This window comes from Platalea leucorodia (assembly GCF_965183815.1).
Source record: "Platalea leucorodia genome assembly, chromosome: 11".
Lineage (NCBI taxonomy): Eukaryota > Metazoa > Chordata > Aves > Pelecaniformes > Threskiornithidae > Platalea > Platalea leucorodia.
This window is the reverse complement of record NC_138833.1, coordinates 18,354,363-18,368,613: the sequence shown is the minus strand read 5'-3', so window position 1 is coordinate 18,368,613 and position 14,251 is coordinate 18,354,363. Positions and strand designations below refer to the sequence as shown.

The window sequence follows — 14,251 nt, the reverse complement described above, 5'->3', positions numbered from 1 at the left end:
GAAGGTGGTCTCAGGGCTCAGCAGGGTGGTCCACCTCCAGTGCGCCTGGCTCCGCTCCTCTCCTCTCCTCTCCTCTCCTCTCCTCTCCTCTCCTCTCCTCTCCTCTCCTCTCCTCTCCTCTCCTCTCCTCTCCTCTCCTCTCCTTTCCTCTCCTCTCCTCTCCTCTCCTCTCCTCTCCTCTCCTCTCCCTGTGCTCCAGGTGGAGGATGGCTGCAGCGCTGCCTTGCCATGGCACAGCCGGGGCACCGGGGCTGCCAGACACGTCTCCGTGTGGCTCTTTGTGGCTGCAGGGGCAGAGCTGGGGGCGCAGGAGCAGGCGTTGCCAGGGTGACTGGGGGATGTGGGTGGGGATGTGCAGGGACTCTTGCCAAGGGTGCGCTCCAGCTCACCACCATCACCATGGTTTGAAGGAGTCCCCCCTCGGGTCCCACGGCCAAGGCTCCTGCCTGGCTCCTGCAGTCCAACTCGCTCTGCCTTTGTCACCCCCCCTTCCCAGCGTGGCAGATCCAGGAGACCAGCTCAGTGGAAATTTGTTTTGCCCTGAGTGCAGCCAGGTCTTTTTCCTAGTTTGGTCTTGTTCGAACTGCCCCAAAAGTGCCAGGCAGATGGATCACCAAGAGGACCAAAGGAAGTGTCCTACCAGCTCCACCTGAAGCACCATAGGAAAGCCATCCTCCACCACCACCCCCTTCCTTCTGCTGTCACTAGGACCTTGCCTTGGTCTACAAATACCAGAGACCAGACCGGTGCATGTTTCCTACAGGAGAGCAATACTACCTAACCTATGTTTTTTACGTAGGAGAGAGCCCACCAGCCCCTTGGGAAGGTCCCAGTGCCACCTCGCCCAGCCTCGCTGGCCACCCCCTTGGTTCAGACGGGGACCATTGTGTCTTTGGGAAGGGGGTGTAACTCTTCAGAGCACACGGACCGGCTGGGCTCTGATGCATAGTGCTTATGTCTTGGTGTCTATAGCTGGTGAAGGAGGTTAAGGCATGAATTCCTCCTTGATCATCAGCGGAGACGAGGAGACGAGGTTTGGGGCACTGCTGCTGCAGAGGCCTCCAATGGGTCCCGGCGTGCCAACGGCCGGTGGGGTTGGCGTGGTGGTGCTGGTGGGCTGGCTTTGCTGCTGCATCTTCTTTTTGTTCACCTTCCTCTCCTTTGCCCTCCGATTTTGAAACCAGATTTTCACCTGCAGAAAGACAAAGATGGCAATGCAGAGATGGGGACAGATGCAGCCAAGGATGACAACCCTCGGGGTCCCCCTGGGGCAGGGGGAGCATCCTGGAGTTTGGAACAGAAGGCGGAGATGCAGAGCAAGGCTGGACCACTGCCGCCTGCTTGGGCTGCAGCCCTTCCCCTCCCCAGCCCCATCTCCACCTGGGACGTGGGTTTTCCTGGGACACCACAGCACTGACCTGCCGTTCAGTGAGCCCCAGGGCAGCGGCCAGCTCGGCCTTGCGGCGGATGGTGATGTAGCGGCTGTAGTGAAACTCCTTCTCCAGCTCCAGGCGCTGGTGGTCCGTGTACACCACCCGGTACTTGTCTTTCGTCCTGGTCTTGCCTGGCAGAAAGAGCAGAGCAGGGTGAGCTGAGAGGGGATGGAAGAGAGGGACAGGAGCATCACCGAGGACATGGAGGAGCTACACAGCCATCTGTGGACAGCTCAGGAGAATCATGGCAATGCCCTGTGGATCAGTGGAAAAGAGAGCTGTGAAAGTCTGACTGGATTTCATGCCCATCCTGGGTAGCACCTGGGCGTTTCTCCATGTTGGAAAACACCTGGGCATTGGGGAAATTGCTGGGTGGAAAGAGCAGGAAGGATTCAGAGGCGTCTCGAGAAGATGGACGATAAATCCCATATGCCATGACACGCCATCCCCAAGAGAAGCAGAGCTGCAAGCCCTGTGGTGGGCTGAGGACAAGCTGCCTGCAAAAATACAACTTGGGAGGGCTGAGAGAAGCCATCACTCAAAGGCACATGGATCAGGACAGGGGAAAGAAGGAAAACCCAGGGATGACAGCATTTCTCTGCCACCAAGAGGGTTATTTTCCTCCTCCCAATATCGAGCTCAGGTGGAGGGCAGCAGATTTTTTGTTTGGTGCAGTCTTTAAAGATGCACTGAAGAAAGCCCACATGGTGCATAAGAATTCCCAGGGACTGGATCCATGGGCCAGCCGTGTTTGACCAAAGCCAGCCCAAATCTCACCTTGGGGACCCCCAGATATGGACAGAACTTGGAGCCATATCTCATCTGCACAAGGCATCACCTGCCACTTTCTAGCAGAAAAATACAGATAAAAATAGCCCAGCTGCCTTCTCCATTAGCTCCTTCATTAAATCGCACACATGCAGGGCGAGCTGCAGAGCAAGACCCAACAGCTTGAACTCTGCCTGGGCTGGGGACCGCGGGGGGTGCGGGTGGCACTTCGAGGGAGGGTGCCCATGCCCAGCAGTTTGCTGACAAGTCCCTGGTGCTTTCCGCTGCAGAAGAGCCCATGGCCAGGGAATAAACACAGCTGTGAATATTTGCTTCTCCACCCGAAATAACAAAATCCTGTTCCAGGGCGTGGGGAGGGATGGAGCCATGCTTTCAGCTGAGCAGCCACTTTCCTTCCGACTGGAAACCCAGCCATTTGTTTGCAGACACATTTTCTCATCTTCTGAATTTCTGCTGCTGAGAGCGGTGCTGCCACGGGAAGGGGCAGGAGCAAGCCCAGAACAGCTCCATGGATTTCCACGGGGCTGCCCTGGCTGCACCAGCGTGGACAGGATACTGCCCATCACTGCTGCAGATGTGCAGGGAAGGATTTCTAGTGACTCAGCAACCCGTATAACCTTGCTTGCAGCCTGCTTCCCCCAGGAAAGGAGACCTTTTTGTGCCTGCCATCCTGTTCATCTGTTCCCCCTAACGAGTCCTTGGCACATTCGTCAGTTTGGGCCAAATCTGATCAACATCCAGACATCTCAGCAATATTATTAAATTCTGACCATCCTAGTGGAAGCAGGAGTCTGGGTGGCGCAAAGCAAAACTGTGCTTCAGAGACTCCAGAGTGGACTCAACCCTAATCAAACATCAGAGAATCTCCACACAGCAAAACCCCAACCCTCAGGCTGCAAATCTGTTTCTCAACCAACTCAATTTTATTTTTAAGGGTGTCTTCCCCCTGCTTCCCCATTGCAAGGAGATGGGGACTTTCCTAAGCCACCTCTGATGCTGAAAGATAAATGTAAAAGAGGATCGGAGACAGGACAACCCACGGCCACGGTACGCTGCAAGCAGGAGAGGGGCTCCCCTGGGGTCATTTCCCTCACAGCATCCCATGGGAATGGGATTTAGTTTTCTATTAAATAAGCAAAAGCCAGCAAAGGTCCAGGTCCTGCCATTGGCCACTGAGCAAACCACGTGTGGAAGCACGTGAGTGTGTGTGCACCCCTGGGTGCACGTGGGAGCCGGGGTGGGCACGGGAGGCATCTCACCCTGCTGGGACTTGACCCCAGCGCTTCCAGGCACAAAAGCAGCAGCCCTGCAATTCAAGTTAGCACCCAATTTCCATGACTATGTCACTCTCGGTGTCCTCCTGCCATTGCTCCTGGAAGCTCCTGGCACGGGCTCAGCACAGCGTGAGCAGGATGATGCCAAGGGGCTGGCTGGGATGGCCAGGGGTCCCAGCGCGGTCCCCAAGCAGCACCAAAGGGAGGAGGGTAAGAGCACGGTAAGGCTGCAACACGGCCATGAGTAGAAACCACATCTCCCAGCACCAGGGCTGGACTTTAGCCACTAACTCATATTTGAGGGATGTGATGAATTCAGTCACCACTTTAGAGAGCAGGGAGCCCAGCTCATCCTGGGGCTGTTTGTAAGCGAACACTTAATCCCTCCTCACCACCGCCGAGAGCAAACCTGCCTCTGGCCACACAGGGTGACTCTGCAGGTAAGAAGAGGATAAAAAAGCTAATTTGATTGAGCAAGATGTGTGTGGAGATGTGTGCAGACACGCGGCTGAAACACAGTGATTTAGTGCAAGAGGGGTCTACAGCAGCGTTCCTGGGCATTTGTCTCCTCTTTGGCGCACATTGACCATGGTGGCTTGAAACAAAACCGACCGCGGCCCAGAGCGGGGCTGGAGCGATGCTGGGGGCACCTGGCCCACGCGGGACTCCACGCTCTCCCCTCGCTCTCCCACGGGACCCCTGCCCTTCCCATGGGGTCACTGCCTTCTCTCGCCACCCCGCAGGTGAAGGGTTCATCGGCGTGAGAAGGACTTCTGCATCCCAGCCCAGGAGGGGCCTGTGCTGAATTTGCAAACACAGCGATTCCCAGGGACTTACAGAATAAACCAGAGGCGCCGGCAGAGATTTATGTGGGGTTTAGCAGCTCTGTGAGAAGCCGGGCTCCCTTTGTTTGCTCCAGGCTCAGGGACTCCTGCAAGTTTTTTTCTTTCTCATATAAATTTAACTTTTTTTTCATACGAAAGCAAAAACCTTTCTGAAGAGATAATGACTTAAAAATTATCTTTTTCGCAATACTGCTATTTAAATACCACTGCTTGGAGAAAAAACAGCTGGAAAGCAATGGAATTGACAGATAAAGTAAAAAAAAAATTAAAGAATAAAGAAGTAAGGTGGTTTGTGAATATCATGTATGCCATGGATTTCAGCAGTAATTATTATTTCCTGCTGCAGCTGTAAATAGATCCATCACAGCTTGTTCTTTGTTACTCCCTCTTCGCCGTTCAGCCCTAATGAAGCCTCTGCTTTGCCCCAAGTCTGGCAGACACCCGGCCGTGCCGGCGAGCTGTCACCGTGTGAGCTGGGCACCAGTCTCTTGCTGCCCAATATCAGGTAGCAAAGACTCAAAGCAGAGGGCTCACAACCAAGCCAGAGGAAGAAAGTTATTCATCTCAACTAATTGCTGGTTTCAGTGATGTTTGCTGAATTCGGGAATGTATTGTGGGTGATTCACAAGGAAAAGAAAAGGACTCGAAAGAAATACTACTGACAATGAATAATTCAGCTACCTTGAATATGAATGCTGGGTTACACTTAACTCTCTCCTGGAGACTTTTTATGACTCTGTGAAAGGAAAGAGGAAATTTGGGATGAACCAGCCCGGCTTCTTATGGGGAGCCCTTGCACCTATGGGGGAACCCCAGCACTGCAGTGGGCAGCACCGCCAAGCAGAGGGATGGAGCCGCTCCTGCATTTCCAGGGAAGCCCATCGGAGGTGGACTGGGCTGTCCCACAGCACTGGGATAGCCCGGAGCTGCTGCTGCTGCACCGGGAGGGAGCGCGGATGGGGTGCATGGGGTGCAAAGGGGATGCCGGTGGTGCCTCCTAGCACAGCTGCTAGCTCCTTCCAGCCCCACTGTGCACTTAAAGTCTCTCCTTCTTGTCCCCAAAAGACCAGGCAAAGGAACTGCTCAGGCAGCCAAATGGAGCCATTCGTGGGGCCAGTGGGAAGGGTTTCGGCTTTGGGATCAAGGCAGGGCCAATGGCTGCATGGGGAGAGGGTATCATTACCACTGTTAACGTATAACCCTAATAGCACTCACCTGAGCCGTGATTAGATAAGGGAATAGCTTTAATGTGCTGTGCAAACCCCAAAGGACGCGCTCCTGAGTGTGCACGCACATTCACTGGCACACACACGGGGGGACGGGGTCCTGACCCCCAGCCCGGATCCACTCCCCGTGGCAGCCCTGCCCCGGGGATGGGGATGCTGGAGCTCCTGCCCTGAACCGCAGCTGCTGGGGAAGCAGGGACAGGGGAAGGGAAAACCAAACCGGATCCCTGTGCCCACCATCCTGGGCTCTGCACCCTCGTGACCATGGCAGAGGCTGCCAGGGAGGTGGTAATTCACCTTCTCCGGCCCTGGCCTGCCCAAAGGATGGCTTTCAATAAGAAAGAGTCCCCCACATACCCTAACAGATAGGCTATAGGGTGATGGGGTATTTTGAGGCTGGTGTTGAGCAGCTTTAGGAAGCACTGGGAAGGGGCTGGTTCAAACCAGGGAGGAAAGAGACTGTGGGGTGGCACCGGCACCCGGGGAGGAGGCAGAAAATAGCAACGGAGCAAGAGCTGGCATATGTTTTTTGGAGCTTGTCTTTTCCCCAGTCACATAGAGTGATGCACCCAGCCCAGTGTGCCCAGGACGGCTAAGAGGGGATCAGGCCAGCTCCGAACAGAGCATCCCTATCCATGGGACACAGCCCTCCCAGCCACAGCAGCAGCAGCACAGCTGCCAGCAGCGAGGAGCATAAACCTGTGCGCTTCTCTAAAGGTCTCTATTATTTCACAGGTCAAAGCAGCTCAAAATTGCAGCAGCAGCAAACCCTGGCTCTATGGGAAGTCACTACGCAGCCATCAGGACTCCGATCAGGGCAGCCGGGGTACGGCAGCTCCGACCTGCTCGCCGGAGCCGCCGAGATGAGAGTCCACCGCGGTGCCGGCTGTCGCGCCCCACCGCAGAGGTCCCCGAGGCCTGGGGACGCGGGCGCGTTGCACGCTGCTTTGCACAGGAGGTGCTGGCGTGGGGGATGGCGGTGTTGCTGCCAGGCCGGCCGGCCCCGCGGCTGCTCGGTGGCTCTGCACGCCCTGCTGCACGGCAGCTCCTCGCATGACTGGCATGAAAAGCCTGGGCAATGTGCTCCCAGAGCGTGGTCTCACCTTCCTGGCGATGCTCTGGCTGTGCAGTGGCTCCATCTGTACAGCCTCGTCTGCCTGTCTGTCTGTACTGGGTGCCTTTCCACACCATCTGATGGCACTACAATATTTTACTGCTGAAAAACATTGGGTGTGAAAGTCCCGTCACCAGTGAGAACCAGGGAAAGAACTTGTCCACACTGGAGTTAGTGTGCGGCAAGACAGGGTGCAAGGCTGTCCCCCCGGGTGGGTGCTTTCTCTCCATGATAAAGCTGCTTTATTCTGAATGAGCAGCATCTACTTGCAAAGAGGATAAAATCCTCTCACTCCAGAAAAATCGGTGCTCTATCAGGATTTGCCATTCCTCCCTGGGGAAAACATCAAGGAAAACTTCCCCCCCCCCCACCAGCATAGCTTAGGGAATGCTATGGATGGAGAAACTGAGGTACAGAAGCAGTTTCAAACCAGAGTGGAGTCCCAGGGGCTCTGATCGCTGGTAGGACTCCCCAGACAGCTTAACCCGCAGTCCCCCTGCAGCTTCATGGGGGGAATCCCCACACACACTGCAAAGAGAGGGGCAGCCGGCAGCGCAGTGCCCCATGACAGAGACCCCAGGCCTGGGAGAGGGCTGGGGTCATCTCCTAATGCTCGGGAGCCTCCAGGTTGGCTGTAGTCACCCCCATCTGGCAGCCAGATGTGCTCCAGCTGCCTCCGAGCGGAGGGGTTGATGCTCCCTCTGCCGAGCAGAGGCGATGGCAGCCACGCTATGCAGTGGTGATGCTGATGCTTGGGACAGACAGCCCAGCTCATTTCACTGTCCCTAAACCTCAGGGGAGACCTTATTACACTCTGCAACTGCCTGAAAGGAGGCTGTAGAGAGGTGGGGGTCGGTCTCTTCTCCCAACTAACAAGCAATAGGATGAGAGGAAACGGCCTTAAGTTGCCCCAAGGGAGGTTTAGGTTGGATATTAGGAAAAACTTCTTCACCAAAAGGGTTGTCAGGCACTGGCACAGGATGCCCAGGGAAGTGGTTGAGTCCCCATCCCTGGAGGTATTTAGAAGATGGGCAGATGTGGTGCTTAGGGACATGGTTTAGTGGTGGGCTTGGCAGTGCTGGGTTAACAGTTGGACTTGATGATCTTAAAGGTCTTTTCCAGCCTGAATGATTCTATGATTCTAAAACCATGCCACTTGTCCTGATGGCTTTCTAGTCTCCTGCACACAGATGATTGAGCTCTATGCTTCCAAAAAAGCCCCACAGCTTTGCTATAAGTGTGTCTGTGTGGCTGGGGGTTGCTTGCCTGGAGGTTATGGGACTGGCAGAGCTGGGAAACAGAGACCAGAGCTTGGTGAACGGCACAGCTGCACAGGGCAGCCCAGCTGCTGGGAAGGGGCAGAAACACCTGGGCAAAGAGCCGGATTCGGAGAGCACAGACCGGTGTGCAGGAGCACAGGCTGGCCCCAGCTGGGCTCCATGCTGCCAGCACAGCCGGATGGGGCCAGATCTGCACCCACACCCACACATGTGGTTGAAGGCACCCTTCCTGCAAGCCTCATCTTCCTCCCAGGAGGTGCAAGCCCCAAGAGGATGAGGAGCAGGTTGCCGGCGGTTGCAGTGAGCTGATAGTTCCCCATCACAACCCCACATTCTCGGACACAACAGGAGATGACTCAACCCCGGGGGCAGCAGCCTGAGGCTGGGCATTGGGGCAAACATTTCCCAGCCCTTCAGTGATTCAACCCTTTATTTTGGCAACTGGTGGATTCCTTCGGTTGCTCCCATGGTTTTATGAGCACCGAGCCAAGCGCCACCAGCCCGGCTCCCGCGCCGGGTCAAAGACCGCACCAATGCAGGAGGGCGAGGAGCACCGGGGTGGCGCGTGGGCTGGCGAGCACTTGCGGGCTGGAAACAGCCCTTTTCAGAGCATCGCCTTCATGCCAACCCTGTGGCACAGAGCCTGGATCCAGCTTATCCGGATTGGCCACCTGGCTGGATTTGGCCTGGCTGCGGCAGGAGGAGGAGGACAGTAAGGCGGTGGTGGTGCCGGCTGGGCACCGCGACTCCTCTCTCCCTTTGCACCCCCATCGGGCTCAGCCCATCCTTACCGTGGGGCAGCACGGGGGAAGGATCTGGCCCCTTATCCGGGCGATCGCAAAGCTAACAGCGCTGGAGTGGGCGTCCTTGAAGGGTCCCCTGTAGGAAATATCTGCCATTGGCCAGAGGTTTAAAGTGTCCCTCTGCTAATCCCAGGGTATTAGCCAGCCAAGCCCATCACGTAGGTACCGCCAGTGCTCCAGGGAAGCCCTTTTTGTTCAAGGAAAGTCAATTCTAGGAAAGTTTGAAAGGCCTGTACCTTGGCCAGCAGGCTAAGCACTCAACAAATCCCAGCTGGGGCCAGGAGCAGGTTGTGGGTTAATAATTCAAGGGAAGAAGACCGATGGGGCTTGATGCACGCACACACCGAGTGACCCGGGGGAGCAAAGGGTCTCACGGGGAGCGACCGTGTCCTAAAGAGGGATCCCCCACACAGGGACTGACCGGGGAAACGCACCGTCCTCCAACCACCACCATCACCCCAAAACATACCATGCACGGCATGAACCCCGCCTGTCCAGGGGAAATGTTTCTGTCTCATTATTGGGGTTTTCACTCTTTCCTCCAGCTTTCATGGACCTCACTAGAGCAACAAACAGAGCTGGAAAACTGAGCTGCAAATAGTGAAAACTGAGACGGAAAACTGCAAATCGTCGCTCACCCATTCTTGGAGCATCACTGTTTGCTCTCCATCACCCCAAAACCTGTCCAGGCACCACAGACACTGATACCACGCAAAGCCCTGAGCACATGCGCCTCCCCAAGGGATGCCCCAATTGCACTTTCACTTGCAATATTTAGCACTGCGGGCCCCGGCTTGATTAGTGACCTAAAAGCCAGACCAGAGGCAGTATCTGAGGATTTGCATAACTAACGAGCAGAGGGTGAATTTCAAAGTTCAGCCAGCCGCCGTTTCCAGCCACCTTCCTGAGCTTTTTATAGAGCCGGAGTGCAATTCACAGGGAAGTTTGCAAATAATTGCGAATAAGGAGGAAGCATGAGGCTCTGACACGCTGCTCGTGAAGATTTTATGAGCAGAAAAAGAGGTGACATAGGAGAGAGAAATGAGGCCTGGGGACATCTTCCAGCTTGGTTCCCTTTAACTCCTGATTTCCAGCCCACAGCCCTCTGGTGTCGCAGTCCCTTCTGCTGCAGGGTTATCTTGACTCAGCCGGGTGAAGCACGCACGTATTTAGCAACAGGTATATAAAATCATCCCCCTGTAAAGCCTGACTCTGCAATGAGTCACTGGGAGATTTCTCATTGATTTTTCTCTGGATCACATTTGCAGAAGCCCCCAACACACTCATATTCCCTGCGTAACATTTTCTTTTACCACCCCACAGCTCTTTCCCAAAAGCTTTCAAACTGCGGCCAAGAGCTGTTTATACAAGGCAAGATAGAGAGGGAACCTTAATTTACAACCCTCTGAAGTATTATGATTTATAGTATTTGCAATGAAACTGTTGATATTTATAGCAAAAAAGGCTGTGTATTCATTTCCTATTCCCACTGCGGTGAGATGGGTAGTTAATCAATCCAAGACCGGTTTATTGATTTCAATAAAACAATTCATCTACGAATTTCACCCTTATCTATGTCAAACCCATCTCTGCCCTGCTCTCTTTCAAGCTTAATGGAGAAAGGCTCTTTTTTTTTTAATTGAAAGGGCGGCGCTGGAAAACAGGGGCTCCATCCCACCATCTCCCAGCACATGGTCCCACCGTGACCGAATCCTGCAGCCGCTTGGCACCAGCAGCGCTGGGCTTGGACCCAGCAGAGATGCAGGGACAGGTCCTTAATCTGCAAGTGCCTTAAAAAGGGACCTCGCTGGTCATCCAACCTGGGGAGGCACCACAAGAACGGGGCTTTCACCCCAGCACCCATCCCCACATCACTGGGGCTGGGTTGGGGCAGCTCCTGATCTGCGTGCAAGGGGAACAAGGCTGATTTATTTCTCCCTTTGTATGTATTTAATCTAAGAGATACAAACTAAGCAACTAATGATATTTTTCCAGAATTCAGTCATCAACTCAATTGTCATCTAACTCAATCAGAGGCACTTTCAAGCCCCTGTTTTATCTCGGCCCCACTGCTGGGTGTAAAACCGTGCCCTTGATCCAGAGGAGAGGTATGCTGATGTCTTTCTCCCCTCATTAATTTTCCCTCCCACCTCTCTCCTCAGAAGAAACCGAGATGTTCAGACCTACAAAGCCTGCAGAAGTGGCGGGTTCCCAGCTGCACGGGGGGGCTGCAGGATCACACACCCCCCTTCCACCCCTGGGCAGAGGGAAGCCCTCAGCCCCAGCACGCCTGTGGGTCTCCATCACTGGGTATGGGAGGAGGCATTTTTCCTAAATAGGTATATTCAGTGCTTAAAATGGGCCCGGAAATACCAGCCAGCCTCTCCCCTCCTCTTTCCAGACCGGGGCTGTTTTTTTTCCATTTATCAGGATGTTCTGCTTGCTCCACCACAGCCACTGGTCCCACTGGGACAGCCCCATCCCCATCCCTGCCACACGGATCCAGTGAACACGAAGAGCTGTTTTCCATGCTGGAAGACCCCAGGCACCTCTGCATGAGCCCCTTGCATGAGGGTCTCTACCCAGAGCTTGGCCAGCCCCACGCAGGGACAGCAGGGAGCCAAAAACAAGCCTAAAATTGGAGACACTTTGCAAACAGGGAGCCCTGGCCCCGATGCCAGGGATATGGGGCAACCAAAAGCAAATTCACCCCCGAGAGATGCACAGACCACTCCTGTAGTGAGTTTGGCCCCAGCAGTGCTCTGCGGAGCTCATGGCCAGCACGGGAGAGAGGGGTGGCGGGTCTGGGCAAGCCCAGCGGGCAGAGGATCCCCAGGATGGGTCCAGGCTGGGGTTGCAGCCTGGAGGGGAAGATGAAAGGGCGCAGGCAGGGCAGGACAAAGGGCCCCGCACCTCACCTCTGCTGCCAAAGGAACTGGCCACCATCTCCATGACAAAGCAAAGCCCTTGGCAATTTGGGCTGGCCCCAAGGGGGGATCTGCCCACCGCCTTTGAAGTGGGCAGCAGGGTCCCCCCCGCCCAGCATGGGCAGGGGACTGGGGTCACCCAGACGCTTCCCCCTCCACTCCCAGGTCAGGAGTTCAGCAGGGACAGAACCTCAGGGACAAGGGGACAGGACCCTGGGGACATGGCGACAGGACCCTGGGGACAGCAGGGCTGCTCGGTGCCCAGGCCAACGACAGGCACAGGAGTGGGGGCACCCGCTCATGCGGTGTACGGCACCCGCACACTGTGCACCCGCACACACGGGGTGCTGCTCCCTGAGCACCCACACACACCATCCACGTGGCACCAACCCCAAAAGCACCACGCTTTGCACACACACTACATGTGTGCCTGCACACCACACCTTGCACATGCACCACACATGCACGCACACACGGCACCTTGCACACACACTGTGTGTGCGCGCACATGCTGCACATGCACACGCACACCCCGTACCTTGCACACACTGCAGACGCACAGTGCACGGCACTGTCCTCAACACACAGCACCTGACACGCACACATTGAGCGTGTAGCATCCCCTGTACACACTCACTGACACTGTCTATACAGCAAGCCCCATGCACACATACTGCTCACGGCACCTTGCACACGCACACAGAGCCTATAGCACCTCACGCACACTGAGTACACCTTACACACATACGCACAGCACGTGCAGCACTTCCCTCCTCATATATACATATGGTACCTTCCCTGTACGCATATACACACACACTACACATGCACGCAGCATAAGGCACCTTGCACACACATGCACACCCCCCATACACGGGCTCTCACACGCAGGTGCACACCGGCTCACAGCTGCAGCCCCGCACGCTCACCCTTGCACACAGGAGACACCCCGTCCAAGACCCCATCGGGGCTGGCAGGGCCCCGGGATCCCGGGGGATCTGGCTCTGCTCACCCTACTCGCTGGCAGCAGGCGAGGGCAGGGGTGCAGGTGCAGAGACCGGCTGGGAAAAAGGACCTTCCAACCATATAACCCCAGCTGCCAGCAATGTGGAAGGACAGCACCCTCCCTGCCCATCCTCAGCCCCTGCCACCTTGGCAGTGGGGTCCCCCTGCTCTTTGGGAACCAGGCGTCATGCCGAGGGCAGGCCAAGCATGTTGTCCCTCCTGGCACTCCCCACGCACGGAGAGCTGAGGAGCAGGATCCGGCCCCGCAGGACTTCAAGCCCAAGGATCCTCTGCACCCAGAAAGGCGCAGGGTTGCAGGGCTTGGGGATTTTCCTTACCGCTGCTGCTGGTGCTGGGAATGTTGCGCCTCATCCACTCGTACGGGGTGCGTCTCTGGGCGTTAGGGGAGAGCTGGGGGACCGAGCTGCTGATGGGTGGAGGCAGGAGTCCAGAGCCCGGGGGCTGGATGGGGTTAAATTCTGGGGGGCTGAATCCAAACTGCCCCGGGCTGGCAGTGGAAGGTGCAGCGGTTGTCCCGTAGGAATGCCAGTCCTCCTTGGCAGGGGTGTAGGGAGAGCCCCAGGCGGCCGCCGGCTGCCCGTGGTGCGGGTCGTTGTTAATCCCCGGCACATGGTGGTAGCTGGCGAAGTCCGTGTACTGGGGTGGCCCCGGCACGTAATTCTGGGGGTTGAGGTTGAGGCTGGGATGCCGGACGGGGCTGGGATACATGTTGGTGTCCTTATCCAAAAGATAACCTACATACATCTTCCCCAGTCGGCTCCGCGCACATGCTGCACCGCTGTGCTGCTGGCTGCGGGCCGGGTTTGGTTTGGCAGGGAGGCGGCCGCCCCTCCTTCGCTGCTGCTCACCTGGGCGCCTTGGGGAGCTGTGTCCCGGGGCCAGGCACCTCCCTGCCCACAGGCTTTTATTGGGCCCAACCTCTTCGCAGCATTTGCATTGAAAGGCAGGTTTGCATTTCAAAGTGCAGGAACCCCAGCGGGCGAGGGGGGCGAATTCAAACCTCCCACCCCAGCTGCAGGGGGGCCGAGGTGGTGGGTGACTCTGGAGAGCACCAAGGACCCCACATCCCCTCTGCTGTCACCATCCTACAGCTCTCCCCACACCACCAGCCATGGTGCCTTTGAAGCAGCCGGCTTTGGGGACACTAGGGCATCGTGGGTGTCATCCACAAGGATGCCCCAAGGGAGCCCACCCCGTCCTGAAGCCATCTGTACCCCAGGAGCAGGGTGCCTTGGTCTGAGCCCTCATATTAAAGCCTGGCTGCGGGCAAGGGACAAGCTGGGCTGTGCCTACCACCAGCCCTGTCTCCACATTGGGGGACATCGAACCCTTGCTCTGGGGTGGTGCTTTCCCATGCCCAGTAGCAGCATCCACCTGATTTGGAAATGGAGGGCTGGTGGGAAGGGAAGGCTCCGGGTCCCCCTGCATTTACTCCCTCTGGGGGCAAACTCACCCCTCCAGCCCCTATAGCAAAGCTCAGCCCAGCCCTGGAGAGTGGGACAGACAGACAGACAGACAGAGCCAGCTGTGTGCG

General features: G+C 56.4%; 1 protein-coding gene across 1 annotated transcript; it reads right to left on the bottom strand.

Annotated features, from left to right (window-relative positions):
• Nucleotides 1-985: 985 nt before the first annotated feature.
• Nucleotides 986-13,461, bottom strand: CDX1 (caudal type homeobox 1; the record flags this gene model as incomplete). Its single annotated transcript, XM_082323863.1, has 3 exons — nucleotides 986-1,192; nucleotides 1,419-1,564; nucleotides 13,035-13,461. 3 exons carry the CDS (start codon nucleotides 13,459-13,461, stop codon nucleotides 986-988), a joined length of 780 nt encoding a protein of 259 aa, XP_082179989.1.
• Nucleotides 13,462-14,251: the final 790 nt, after the last annotated feature.